The sequence below is a fragment of the Cavia porcellus genome, unplaced genomic scaffold, assembly GCF_034190915.1.
Source record: "Cavia porcellus strain 051 isolate PalLab524CR breed Dunkin Hartley unplaced genomic scaffold, mCavPor4.1 scaffold_3, whole genome shotgun sequence".
Classification (NCBI taxonomy): Eukaryota; Metazoa; Chordata; class Mammalia; order Rodentia; family Caviidae; genus Cavia; species Cavia porcellus.
In genome coordinates, this window is record NW_026947486.1 from 118135452 (window position 1) to 118149572 (window position 14121).

Here is a 14121-nt window from a genome sequence, read left to right on the forward strand (position 1 = left end):
TATTTTACATATAATCTGAATAATATATAGATATATAATACATAACATATGTATTATATATAATATATGAGTATAATATATAAAATGTTATATATCAGATATACATTACATATAAACTAAATATGGTATATAGTTTATATGTTATATATATATATATATATATATATATTTTTTTTTTTTTTTTTTTTTTTTTTTTGCAGTGCTGGGGTGCAACCCAGTCCTTGGATATGCAAGGAAAGCACTCTTCTTATCACTGAGCCACACTCACATCTCCAGTTACACATATTTTCCCTTGCATTTTCTGTCTTTTTTCTCCACTTTGATGTTATGAAACACCAATGTCTTCTAGGCATTAATGAACTGTAACTGCTGGGTTCTTTCCTTGGAGAAGTGTTTTGTGACTGGTCTTGCAAGGTGTCAGCTTACAGTGCATAGCTTAACATTTGGCTAAAGATTGGAGAGATCCTTTGTGCAGATCTCAGAGCCCCTTGGTTCGCAGTGGCTCCACAAACTCTTGCCTGTGTTCTAAACTGAGAGAGAGCTCAGCCTTTGGCTTGAGATTCTTCTCCCAGCACCAAGGGTTGCAAGAGCAGAGAGATAAGGCTGTGCTTAATGTAGGGTCACCTCCTGGCTACTGCCCCACAAGGGATCACAAGTATGCACTGTGCCCTGTGGAATGTATGCAAACAGGGATTTCATGTCACTTGTCCAGCTTCTTGCCTGCTCCTGAAAGAAAAGCTGTTCCCCTATCAGTGACTCCACAACCATGGGCGGTTACCTCTGCAAATTTGTGTTGTTGTTGTGTCATTCATATTTTCTAATTTTGCACATGCATATATGGGAGCCAGATTAAGTTTGAAGTGCTACTCTTGTAGATAGCAACCTTGGTGAGCTACAGTTGTGAATCATTTAATGATGGGAATATGTTGGATGGAAACGTGTGATCACGGACTTGTCATTATGTGAACCTCATTGTGTGTAGTTATGCAACCCTACATGGCATAAGCTACTCCATACTTGGAGTACACAGCTTAGGTCTGTGTCCTGTATCTGTCTGGAACTCCAAGATCAATGCTATACTGGGGATTGAGCCCAGGGCCTTCTTCCTGAGCTACCTCTCCAAAGCCCTTTTTAAGGTTTTATTTTCTTTTTTGAGACAGAGTCTCCCTAAGTCACTAAATTGACCAGGCTGGACTCAAACTTGCCATCCTCCTGCCTCAGCCTCCCAGAGTGCTGGGATTCTAAGTATGCTCCACCACATCTGGCTGTTTTTTCTTAACACATATATTTGAATGTCATTGACTTCCACATCGGGGCTTTGGCCTTGAACTGATGCGACACTCTAGCTACACAACTTGAGACAGAGAACTTTGGTGATTTCCGGCCCATTGTCTCCTATTCCTAGGCTATTTCTGCTGTCACCAGTGAATGCCAGTTATTGTCTATGGTGGCATGTCTGTGTTAGGTATGACACTTGCAGCTTTATTTCTTTGTGTTCTTGAAGCCAGTGAGAGTAAGTGAATTTAAGGTATAGAATTAAACTCATGAATATTTGAAGAGTGAGTTCAGTTGTCAGAGTTCATAAAATGTTTTTATAAGTTCTCTGGATACACTCATTTGCAATATTGAAAATCTCTGTGGGGCCGTGGCACAATAAAGCAAGACTTCCACATCTGCATAACACGAAGAGCTTATCGGTACTTACCGTTCCTATGCTGTAGGAGAAGCAGGCAGAAAAGATTTTGGAGGTGGGGAGGAGAGGGGAGGGCAAAGGACCTGAGCTGATCAAGATATTGTATTCGCGTACCCATCCTCCCAGAGAGTGGGCAGATATTTATGTGTTGCAAACATTAATGAAAAATGATGTGAAAAAAGGTCACCATTCCTTGAGGGGAATTATGTCACTGAAAATTTTGATTAATTTTACTGTTTTCCTGTGATTTACCACAAAATGACTTCTTAACATGATGTTGCTCTGCTTCAATTTCAGAAATTCACATTCTTTCGCTTGATAATGGAGGGAGATGACGACGAAATAAGAAGGTATGAATTCCTGACCGCTGCAGGTTGTGGCCAAGCCTGTGCCCGTCCCATCACCCTGTCACATCTAGTGATGCTATGGGAGAGGTTGTGTGGTACCATATGGGAATAGATGCCATGTGGAGAGTCCATCTTTTGACGCTGGGCTTGCCTTAGGGCTTAAATTCATCTGCCTTTGAGAGGATAAATTAACTTACTTTTTCTGATCAAACATCTAAAATAAATTCAAGTGCACTGATCAGAAAGTTTTGTCGACATTTTCGGTATGGTCTGTGGTTTTTGAAGGTAAAATCAAAGCCCCTCCAGTGACATTTTATGGCTGAGCTGTCTCTAAGGAGGCGCGTTTGCTTTGAGAGAGCCTCTTGTGTACCTAATAGGGCACTGAGGAAGTATGTTTCTAATCAGAGCCAGCCTTGTTAAAGCAGGTGAGAGTCTATGGTGGCTCCACGTTTACATTCAAATTAATCTGAGCTGGATTGATTGAAGTACTGCTTGGGCCCCTAACAGAGGCCCTGTGCCAGGGTTGCTCTGTAAGAACCGGGGACAGATACGGTCCCTCCCATAAAGGACTCACAGTCTAGGGGCAATCAAATGTGCTTTATTTCTTGTTTTAACAGTACTTTCTTCAATTTTATTTGGAGGCAGAGTCTCATGGAGTTGCTTGGGGTGGTCTCAAATTTAAAATTCTCATGTCTCAGCCTCCCAAACAGCTAGGATTTTAGCTCTGCATCACTGGGCCTGTTACTCTGCCTTGGAATCAAGAGCTGGACCTTTGCTCAGATATTGATGCAGGCATCTGCTTCTCTCTGCTTATTTCCCACCTCGTATTGTGTGCTGACTGAATTCCTAGCCCTAGCTTTGTCATCTGTGTTCTTGCTTGTTTTGTCCATTAGGGAGCTGGCCGATAAATTTGCAAATCTAACGAAGGAACACTATGATGAAGTGTTCGAGCGAATTCGGGCCTTGATACAGCGTCATGGCTATCCGAGGAAGGATGGCAGACGCAGGTCACTGACAAGCCTGATTTCCTCTGTCTGCATGAGCCAGACCTCGGACCCCGCAAGCCAGGCCTCCTCTGAGATTGTGAACCAGGCCGACTTCGGGACCATGAACAAGGCTTCAGAGTCTTCAAATCAGAGATCTTCTGAGTGTGACAACCAGATCGACTTCACGACCGTAAATGACAGCTGTGAGTCTTCAAACCACGCCACTTTTGAAACCAACAACCAGATTGACCTCGCAACCATGAACGACAGCTCTGGGTCTTCAAACCATGCCTCTTTTGCATCCAACAACGAGATGGCCCTCACGACCACGAACCAGGCCAATTCTGCAAGCACGAGCCAGACCTCCTTCTCGAGCGTGAGCCCGACCTCTTTGAGCATGAATGAGACCTCGTCCGGGACCACAAGTCTGACTTCCTTGGAGACAGTGAGCCCTGACTCCTCTGACACCACAAAGCAAGGTTGGATTTGGGCCCCCAGCCTATCTTACAGCTCTGTGCATGGCCATATTGAAAATGAGTGGTGGGTGGGGCAAATAAATCGTTCCCTTCTTAGGCCTTCTTGGGAAGCTATCAATGACATGAAATCTCTTCAATTTAAAGAAACTTTTTATCTCACATATATTTTATTTATTTCCATTCTTGTTGATGTTCACTGCAGTAGGTATCATGGAGGTTTTTGCAAAAGTAGAGCATGGAAATGTGGGAAACACCAATGCAATTTTGAGTTTTAGACACAGACACAATAAGGGTTGCTCAGGGCAGTATAGCTCCAACCTGCGAAGTGAGACCTGTAATCCTCCAGGTAGCGGAGCTCTTAAAACAGGAGTGCATCAGCGCCCCTTCGCCCACGTAGTCATGCTGAGATAATCACAAATCTTGAAATCGGTGTTTTCTTGAGCCCAGGATATCTTAACCTAGTGCTGTATTTCTGAGCCCCCATTCACAGCAAAACTTCTGGGAATTAGGTGACAGGCCTTGTCTCCATCTTCCTTCCGCACTGCAGCACTCAGGGTGGATCTCCCACTGGTCTCCACCTCACTTCAGAGCTTTTGTCAGGTGGCCTCCACGTGGCCAACTTCCTTGACCTTCGCAGTGTCTGCATCTTACTTCATATTCAGATGCATTCGACAGCACTGGGGACCAAGTTCAGGATCTTCACCCTGAGCTACATTTCCGACACTTAGTTATTTTACATCTTGAAACAGGGTGTCATTGAGTTGCTAAATTGCCCAGATTGGGCTCGGGCTTGCAGTCTTCCTGCCTCAGCCTCTCAGAGTGCTCTCCCTGCTTCTTGAAACACCTTTCTCTCAGCATTCAGGACCCCATGCTCCCTGGCTTTCTCTCTTAGGCCATAGGTTGCTTCGTTTTTGTCTTTGTCATTCTGCTACTTGTTGCATGTCCCAGGGCTGAGTCCTTACATCTGTTTCAGCAGTGTTCAGGCGTGCAAGGTTCACTTTGTTCACTGTTTTGCTCGGTAGATTTCCTGAACTTCTTGCCGGCCTACCTGACATTCTGTACCATTTCACCAGCAGTTCCCCAGGTTCATATCTCTCACTTTTGAAGGAAGTTCCTAGCTAGATTTTCTGTTTCTCCACTCTTGTTCCCTGCATTACTTTTCTTTTCTGCAAGTAGCTATAGTGATATTAGAAATTCACCACATCACTCTCCTGCCTCAAAGTACTTGATGTTTCACTCAGAATGAAAAATCAGCTCCTTACCATATATCTTACATGATATAACCCTGTCATAGCACGGTGCTGCCCAGAGCTTATAATGTAGAGTTTGGCTTTGATCTGATGCTGACCTCTGACAATGCCTGTGGGAAGCTCACATGGTTTGATCAGTCTGCAGGCTGGGACACTGTAGAGAAGCACTGAACTTGAGACAGGCCTGCCACTAGTATGCTTCCTTTTGCAGACCATTCTGTTCCCTGTCTGCTTACACAGCCCCTTCTGTCAGTCAGCAGTGAGGCTCTGGACTCTTCCAACTGAGTGAGACCTCCCTCTGGCCCAGTCTCCCCCAGGAGTAGAGCTGAGACTCAGGTGCCTCAAGAAAGTAGCAGCCACTCCCCATAGGGTCCTTGTCAGGGCAATTTACACTTGAAATAGGGGTCAAATTGGGCCTCCAGGAGCCTTTCTTTTCTCAGCGAGGAGACAGGGCTGTTACTCCTTAACACTGATGTTGAGCTCTTTGAGATTTCAGCCCCTCTGCTGATGAAGTTAGTGGAGGAGATGTGGTTGGGAGGGAGAGCCAGGAGGCCTTGCACAATGGGCTGGGGGAATGGGCGCGCAGCTAGCCTTGTCAGAGATACCTGGTAAGGCCTGAAGATACAGCACTGAAGGGCTCTTGCTCCAGGCTGAGCTAGATGCAGCTAAGGTGTGTGTTTTAGCCGGAGGATGGGCTCTGAGTCTGTGTGGAGTTCTTGACTTTATCTGAGATATTGAGGATCTTGGGTTTGGTAGAATCCAAGAGAAGGAGAGAACTGGAAGTTGAGAAATCGTAGTTATTGGATAAGTCATAATGTATGTAGCAGAAATGTAGTTGAATACTCTTCACGTTCTTTCCAGTTTCTACCATTTCTACGCTTGTGATCACTTGTAAGGAATTGGTCTGCATTAGACCCTTCATTAGCACCCAGCCCTGTCTCATGAGTTTTTTTCTGTAAAATTAATTATAACAGAAAGGGTCTAATACCCATAGCTAATAATTGTAATGTGACATTTTTCTATCCTTTCTTCCTTTTTTAAGAAGAAGATCTGAGCATGACAGGCCGGAGTCGTGATCTGGATTGGGTTCCGACATTTTCTAACCTTGACAACATGAACTATGTAATGCTAAAGGTAAGGGTGCTTTTGTTCTTTACTTCTTATGTACAATACATACAGTAGAAGACACAAAACAGTGTGTGTCGATGTGTGACTCAGAGACAGCATCCACCAAAATCAGGTAGGGAACTTGATCAAGACACAGATTCTAAAGCGACACCTTTAGCTCCTTCAGTCCTTTGGGTTGTAGTCTCCTATGCCTCAAGGTCAAGAGTCCGCTTTTCTCATGGGCTCCTGGATGCTGCTTACGCCGGTTGAGCTTTGAGAACCACTGGTTTTAAGTTATAGCAGTGTGAACAAGTCCTGGTAGAGGTTAGTAGGTGATTGAGTGAATATGTAGGCTCCAAAGAGTAAGGATTCAAATCTGTCTCTCTCAAGGATGTGAAATGTTGATAGCTCGTGTTTCCAAGAAAACTGGTGGGTTTTACTAAGATAAAAGACCCTAGTCAGACAGATGGGAACATGTATTTTGTCGCGTTTCTCATTCACTCACTGTGAGTTTTAAGTGATTCCCCTTCTCTGAATCTTGATTTCTTTCTCTTTAAACTAGGTTTAAAAAAATGTGTGTAATTCACTGAGCTGTCGTGAGAGTAAGATCAAGCGGATATTGTAGAATTTTTAGCGTAGAAGTGATGAGCTCAGGCCCTTCCCCCAAGGTGCTAGCTGGCCACCTGGCACTGTGGTTCTCACTCATCATAACAGAGCCTGAGACAGGTGTTGTATAGCTGGACCTTCTCAAACCTCCCCAGTGCTGGAAGCAGAATTTTGTCGACTATGGGTGTGTGGAGTCATTTTGGAATAAAGATGCTCCACAATTTATGGTGGGGTTAGTTTTCAATAAAACCATCATTAAATTGAAAATACCTTAAGCACAAAATGCATTTAATAGACTTTCCCTACAAAACATCACGCTTAGCCTAGCCGACGTTAAATGTATTCGGAACACTTCCATTAGCAAATAGTTGTGCAGAATCGCCTAACCCGAAGGCTATTTTATAATAAAGTGCTGAATACCTCTTGCAATTTCCCGAATACAGTGCTGAGCGTGAAATAGTTTCCTTTAATGCCTATCCTTTTTGCACCTTCATACGTCGAAAAACCCTAAATTATAACCTGGGGGCTATCTGTACTTCATTTTACACCAGTCTGCTGGTGAGTGTGAGGGCACCCTTCTGCCTTTCCAGCAGCAGACTCCCCCATTTTAATTTGATTTAATTTATCTTTGGTGCTGGGGTTGGAACTGAGGATCTGGTGTTTGCTAGCCAGGAAGTCTACAATTGAGCTGCAGGCCCAGCCTTACCTCAATTTTGTTAAGCGGGTTTTGTGCTAAGGGATCCGATGCACAAATGTTTACTACAGAGAAACCTCAAAATGTGTTACAAGATACCCTGTTACTAATTTCATAAAACTCGATACTTGTTTAAAATATTCTAGAATATTCTAGAAGCCAGACACTTTCCAACTATGCCCTGAAGGAAGAGTTATTTTCATGAGTAGGGAATATATGGTATTATGTCGGGAGAAATCATAATGTTGGGGAATCCAGGGAGAGGGGCAGGAGTAGGCTGCTTGTTTTCACTTGTCATTTAGAGCACGGCTTTGGTCATCCTTGCAGCATGAAAGCAGAGTGTAGGGAGAGGGAAAGAGCAACATTTGTTTGTTTGTGCCTTGACTAGGCTGTGCCCAACTTAATAATGGTTATGCTGAATGATATTTCCCTTTTATGATGGAACAAAAGTGCTATACCTTCAGGAGAAGCCATGTCTTAGGTACTTTTCTCATTGCTGGGACAAAGTACCCAATGCCCAAAATTAAAGACAGGAAGGTTTGGTTAGTGTGCAGTTTGCAGAGGTTTCAGTGCATAGTCGGCTGGCTCCTCAGCTGTGTCGGGTGGCACGGCCGAGGGTGCGTCACGGAGGAGAAACAGTTTATGGTAGGAGGTGGTAGCAGCTGCAGCCTTCCTTCTGTCCCTTTGCACCCCCCCATCCAGGCTCTGAGCCTATTGACCAGTCCCACCCACACCATTATCCATGCCCTTAATCCCAACATCGCACCCTTGATCCACATTCACCACCCTGATCCAGCTACCTTTGAAACGCCCCACCTATGACTGCATCAGGCTTTGGGGGGACATCTGGATACAAGCCATAACACCATACTTTGAAATTTTAAAATCTTGTGGTGCTCACGACCTCGTGCTTTCCAGGCAGTCACTTATGCCACCGAGCTAAATCCCCAGTAACACATAAATCATTAACAGATCTTTGGAAGCCTCTTCCTCATAACCTTCTTTTTCCTCACCACTGCTCGAATCATTCCTTGCCTTTTCTTTGTATTTCTAGGATGTGTGTATCTCTGAGTGACACAGTTCTGTTTTTCTGTTTTTGACCTTTATTTCATTGGGATGATAGTTTATGTGTTCTTCTGTGACTTGATGTTTTAAAAGGCTGTTAGTCTCCTTTTCCCTTTATTGTGGAAAGTTGGTACGTGTACACAGCACGTCTTGACTTTTTCCCTCGCCTTTCCCTCCCACCCTTCCCTCGCGGTCCCCTTCCATTTGTAGGAGCTCTGGTCCACTTTGTTCCGATTCTTTTCTCCCATCCTCTCTCCCTGCCCTCCCTCTTCCTCCCTGCATCCCTTATTCTCTCGTGTTTTTGATAGCATTTCTTTTGCAGCTGTTGTGAGAGCATCCCAAGGTTTCAGTGGGCTGTGCAATCTCATGAGAGTCAGTGTGAGGGGAAAAGAAAAGCGGGGCAGGGAACGGGAAATGGAATATAAGGTGGTTGCTCACAGGTTCTGTGTGGGTTCACAAGAGCACACAGCTGGTTGTTCAGTCACTTGGTACACCCTCCATTTAAACTGTGTAAAGGCAGAACTTCAGGAAGTGTTGCCCCGAGCAGCACTTAGTGTGTGGGAGGAGGCCCGGAGACTACCTACCCATTTCATTGGGTCTCATGAGTCAGAGATTACACAGAGATGATAACGACTGCCCTTCCCAGGATCTGGCCCTTTAGGGAACTCAGCAGAGAGGGTGTGGTTTTTACCAATCCAGCCACAGTGGGTGGAAGCCTGCCCTGCGGGTGGCATAGGAGGCTGCAGAAGCTGCCTTGGTGGAGGTGGGAGGGCTGGGGAGGGCGGGTGCAGCCCCGCTGAGGCTGTGCCCACCGAGGCCGGGGTGAGTGCAGGCTTTCGCTGCATCAAGCATGTGCCAGGCTGCACAGCAGCAAGAGCGCTTCTAGGTGAAATCACTGCAGGCAGGGTGGGTGGCAGGGTGGGTGTGGCTACCCTCTCCACAGTAATGGCGCATGAGTTGACAGATGCTGGGGTTGATCTCTGGCCTCAGTGGTAGTGGGTGAAGGTTGTTTCCAAGGCGTTGTTCTGTGTTGCTTTGTTTTCTGCGGTGCTGCGGCTGGAGCCCAGCCCGTGCTCGGCAAGCCCCGTGCCACTGAGCTACCCCGAGTGCTTGGTTGCAAGTTCTTATCATTCCATGTTGTTTCTAATAATTCTGCTTGCCGGCTTTGTAAATTTTGGTTAATGTGGTGGGAGCAGAATAGTATCATTTTGTGTCAGTGACATTTCCCTGGCTGCAAATGACACGTGTGTTTTGAGGCCTTGTGTACTTCCTCTCTCATGAGACACTTGTAGTGTTCTTCTGTTTCTTATTGAAGTATCCTTAGTTTTTACACTGGAGACTCTTTACTGATGTCTTTTTACGTGGCTCTTTATAGCCATTTCTTTTCTTGACTGTTTTGTATTTTAATTTTTGTTATTTTAACACTGCATATTTATGGGGTACAGTGTGATAATTCCATACATGTACACAACGTGTAAGTATCAAGTCAGATAGTTTCCATCTGGGAATGTAGCTTAGGGGTGCAGTGTTCATCTAGCTTGCGCAACACCCTGGGCATCAACTTCCAGTGCCACAAAAATACTTTCTGAATAAATGTAATGGTTGTACTCATGGAGTGCAGTGATATTTCAATACATTCATAATTTACAAGATCATGTGTAGGCTTTAAAATTGATTCTGAGAGCTAATCATCTGCTAGTTAGATTTTCCCTCCTGCTGTGTAGCTTGTTTTTTTTTTTTTTTTACTCTGTTGAAGGTGCTTTTTGACAAATTCTTTTTTTAAAATGACAATGGAAACTGGTATGGAGATTCCTCAAAAAACCAAAACTAAAAATTACATTTGATTCTGCTATTCTTTAGTTACATGTGAAAAGAGTTAAAGACATATTAGTATGATTGGAAGTAGCCTATGTGTCCATCAGCAAATGAATGGATGTAGAAAAAGTGGAATTTATACATAATGGAGTATTACTCTGTGATGAAGAAGGGTAAACTTCAGTCATTTGTAGGAAAATGCATCCACTTGAGATCATAATGCTGTGTGAAATAAATCACATACCGCTAAAAGATCACACAATTTCTCTTACATGAGAACCCCAAATATAAATGAATAGCAAAATAAAAGATAATTAAAAGAAGTAGAGAGATGATAGATCATTTGCAAATGGAGGTATCAGGAAATGGAGAAAAAGGGGAAGAGGAGGAGAGGAAAGGGGGCAGAGAATGGAGACATGTTATGCACGCACGCTGCTCCCCATGAAGACAGTGATTGTTGTGTTCTGTAAACCTGGACTGATACAAATAAACCTGAGAAAGAGATAATAGAAAAGAGGGAAGCACATATGGGAGGGGGCCAAGAGTTGGAGCAAATGGGAGGGAGAGAGATTAAAAAAAGGAATTAAGGAGTGTTCTGCACATGTATCCATGAGGAGTAATAAAAAATACAAGCTGAGTAAAAAAAGACAAATTCTTAATTTTAAAGTAATGTTATCAACCAAAAGAGATATAATTTCTTGTTTAAGAAATCCTAACCTACCACAAAATAGTAAGTGTATCCTCTTACATTTTATTTTGAAGACTTGGACATTTTGGTACATATAAATGAATAGCAAAATAAAAGATAATTAAAAGAAGTAGAGAGATGATAGATCATTTGCAAATGGAGGTATCAAGAAATAGTATCAATACTATTTTGTAGTAGGTTACATTTGGTTTTGGTATGAGGAGTAGAACTCAGGACCTTGTGCTTATGAGCCAGGTGCTGTGCCACTGAGCTATATCCCTGGCCCTAACATTTATTATCTAAGTACATTTTGAGTTCATTTTTGTGTATGGTATATGTATCCTCCAAAGAGAAGACATTACAAAGCTGATGTACTAATCAGCATTGGGCTGCTATAACAATCAGTGTGAGGCTAGGTACAGTATAAAGAAAAGTTCTCTTTAGGGCAAAGATTTGGAGTCTGAAAGTTCCTGATCAGGTGGCTCTATCAACCCAGCCTCTGGTGAGAGCCACTTTGACAGGGTCAAGTGGCGGGACGGCACTGCAGCAGTGGAAGTCCCAAGGGAGGACATGACGTGGAAACCACAGAGATGCAGTGACCAGGCTTACTATTTTTATATCAGCTCCTTCCAGGAACTAGCTGGGGTCCCACAGAAACAGGGTACATTAATTCCTTCCAAGGTCAGTGCCCGCCCCCATGACCAAATCACCAAATCACAGTGCGCCACCTTTTGGACCGTTGGGAGATGCGCCATATCCAAGTCGGAATACTTAAAAGAGTACTTGAAAGAGTAGAGAGTACTTGAAACTGCTGGTTCCGTTCTTTAATGAATATACTATTGTTTGTATTTGCTCGCTTCCATGAGTCGCCTTTGGTAACTTATTGTCTGCTGAGAATTTGTCTGTGTCCTTGCTTTCAATCTCATCGACGTAAAAGTGCTCTTAATATGCTATTGTTGTGTCTGTGTGGCTGAAGTGTCCCAAGCGATCCACTTTTCCTTCCTAATACTGTTTGTCCTTGTCAGCACATGATCATCTTTCCTGAGGTTTGACAATGGTGCTGTTCTTTCCAATCAATTGACTTCTGATTTTCTTGATTCTTTCTTTTCTCTTGTGACTTACTGTCCTTTTTTCCATATTTCCTACTGTCAACTTTATTATGTTCTTCTACTTTTCAGGTTTATTCTTTTGTTCTCCAGCTAATAATTTTAGATTTCATTGATCTGTAACCATGTTTTCTTTTCTCATACATGCATTTAGGCCATAGTTTACAAAATGTTTGGCCACACATAGGTGCATTGATAAGTAGGCTTTACAAAATTATTCTATTATGAATATTTTATAATCTCCATGATTTCTTCTTTGGGCTGTGTTCTATTGTGGTTAAATATACATAATTTAAAGCTTACCACTTAGCTATTTTTTAGAAGAGTTTAGTGAATGAAAGTGATTCGTATGACTGGGCAGCCAGTACCACTGTCCACTCCAGAACCTTAAAATTCTGTCATTCTGGAAACTCTGTGCCTATTAAACACGAACTTCCCATCACCGCCTCTCCAAGCCCCTGAAAAGCACCAGTGTGCTGTCTGTCTCTGTGAATTTGACTTCTCTAGGAACTTCCTTTCTAGAATCATGCAGTATTATTTCATTGCTGCCTGGCTTCCTTCACTGAGTGTAACGCCTTTGTGCTTCATCCTTATGCTGATATGTGACATAACTGTCTTTGCTCTAGGGCTGAATACGATTTACTTGTATATTACACTATATTTGGGCTATCTGTTTATCTGTCAGACATTTGGCTTATATATGCATTCTATAACAAAACACCTGACATTGGGGACTTTATAAAGAAGAAAGGGGGTTTATTTAGCTCACAATTTTGGAGGCCGAAAGGCCAATACCCAGTGGTTTTGTTTGTGGGTCTCCTTGGCTGCCTCACATGCCAGATGACACCACAGGGAGGCAGTGAGAGAGAGAGAGCAAGACCCAGATCACAAGGCAAGACAGGAAGCCAGAGAACAGGGAGGGGCCAGGCTTGTCCACCGGGAACAGCCTCCCTGAAAACCCCTTCCATTCCTCCTCCTGAAGGCAGTACACCACACAGTGACCTCCCACGAGGCCTTGCCTCTTACAGGACACCCACTTCTCACATCCCCACACTGGGGACCAAGCTTCCAACACACATACCTTTGCAGCACAAATCACACCCAAGCCATTGCAGACTTTTGCACCTCGTGGCCCTTGCAAATAACACTGCTGTGAACCCAGGTGGAGGTGTAACTGCTTGGGTGCTGCTTTCAGTTCTCAGAAGTACCCCCAGAAGCGTGATGGCTGGATCCTGTGAGAATTCTGTGTTTACTTTCCTTCAGGAACTGCCCTCATGTTTTCCACAGAAGCTTCCTCATTCATCCCTCTCGCCAACAGTGTGTGGGGTTCGGGTTTCTACATGTCCTTCTCAATAACTCTTTAAGCTCTGTTTTGTTTTGTTATGATTCTTTAACCATATGAAGAATTCTGCTCACAAGTATTTGGGCTTCCTGAGTCTGAAGATCAGTGTGCTTCGTGACTTGTGCAAAAATTCTGGCCTGGAGCTAGACTTTCTCACTCTCCATGAAATTTTATTTCTCTCATTTTCCATGCATGAGTCTCCTTGTTTATTCTGAGTCTTCAGCTGACTTCTAGTTCAAAATTTTTTCCAGCTGTTTTCTAATGTGCTGTTTAGCTTATATGTTACATTTCTCTTTCCGTTTTTTCCTCCCTCGCCTCTTTTCTTTTTCCTCTTCCTCCTCCTCCTTGTTCTTTTTTTCTTTTCAGTGCATTCCACCACTGAGCAGCATCCCCAGTCCCTGAATATTTCTGATAATAATGTCATTTATTTATGTTTTGCAGCTCTCTGGCTAGTTTTAAACCTCTTGTTACTTCAAATATTCACTATCGTTTCATACTATACTTACTTTATATTCTGTGCCTGATAATTCTAATATCTCTGCTTTTCTCAATCTGATTTTGCATTTTACTGTCATCATAGTCTCATTCATAATGGTTCTTTCATCCCTTCCTGTGTTTATTATTTCTCTTACTGTAAGCTCACATGATTTGTAACTTTAGCTGTATTAATCATTTGAGCTTATGTTTTAAAATAATTCTCTAAAGGTATCTTGGATTGTTTTCTTAGGTCTAGCCAGGATCAGAATGACTATAAACTGGATAGTAGAGTTGATGGTTGAGTAGTGTCTGGATTTCATCTCCACGTGTGTGAATATGGGTTTCATGTTGTGTTTCTTGAGAGACTGTTTTCTCTTTTCCTGCTCTTGTAGCTAGAGCTGAGGTGGGAACACACCTTCCCTGTCTCTTGTTGTTGGATCAGGTGTGCTGTTTCATCTTCTGAAACTGT

At 43.3% G+C, this 14121-nt stretch overlaps 1 protein-coding gene across 1 annotated transcript; it reads left to right on the forward strand.

Annotated features, from left to right (window-relative positions):
- Positions 1–2014: 2014 nt before the first annotated feature.
- LOC134475337 (uncharacterized) lies at positions 2015–7981 on the forward strand. Its single transcript, XM_063245612.1, has 4 exons — positions 2015–2043; positions 2934–3505; positions 5795–5886; positions 7862–7981. Exons 1-4 carry the CDS (start codon positions 2015–2017, stop codon positions 7979–7981), a joined length of 813 nt encoding a protein of 270 aa, XP_063101682.1.
- The last annotated feature ends 6140 nt before the right edge of the window (positions 7982–14121 follow it).

Bases quoted from the DNA above. Each gene is read 5' to 3' on its own strand.
- LOC134475337 (XM_063245612.1), top strand. From the start codon at position 2,015: ATGGAGGGAGATGACGACGAAATAAGAAG. The intron at 2,044-2,933 runs GTATGAATTCCT...TTTGTCCATTAG, and splicing joins GATGACGACGAAATAAGAAG to GGAGCTGGCCGATAAATTTG. The intron at 5,887-7,861 runs GTAAGGGTGCTT...CCCCCCATCCAG, and splicing joins TGAACTATGTAATGCTAAAG to GCTCTGAGCCTATTGACCAG.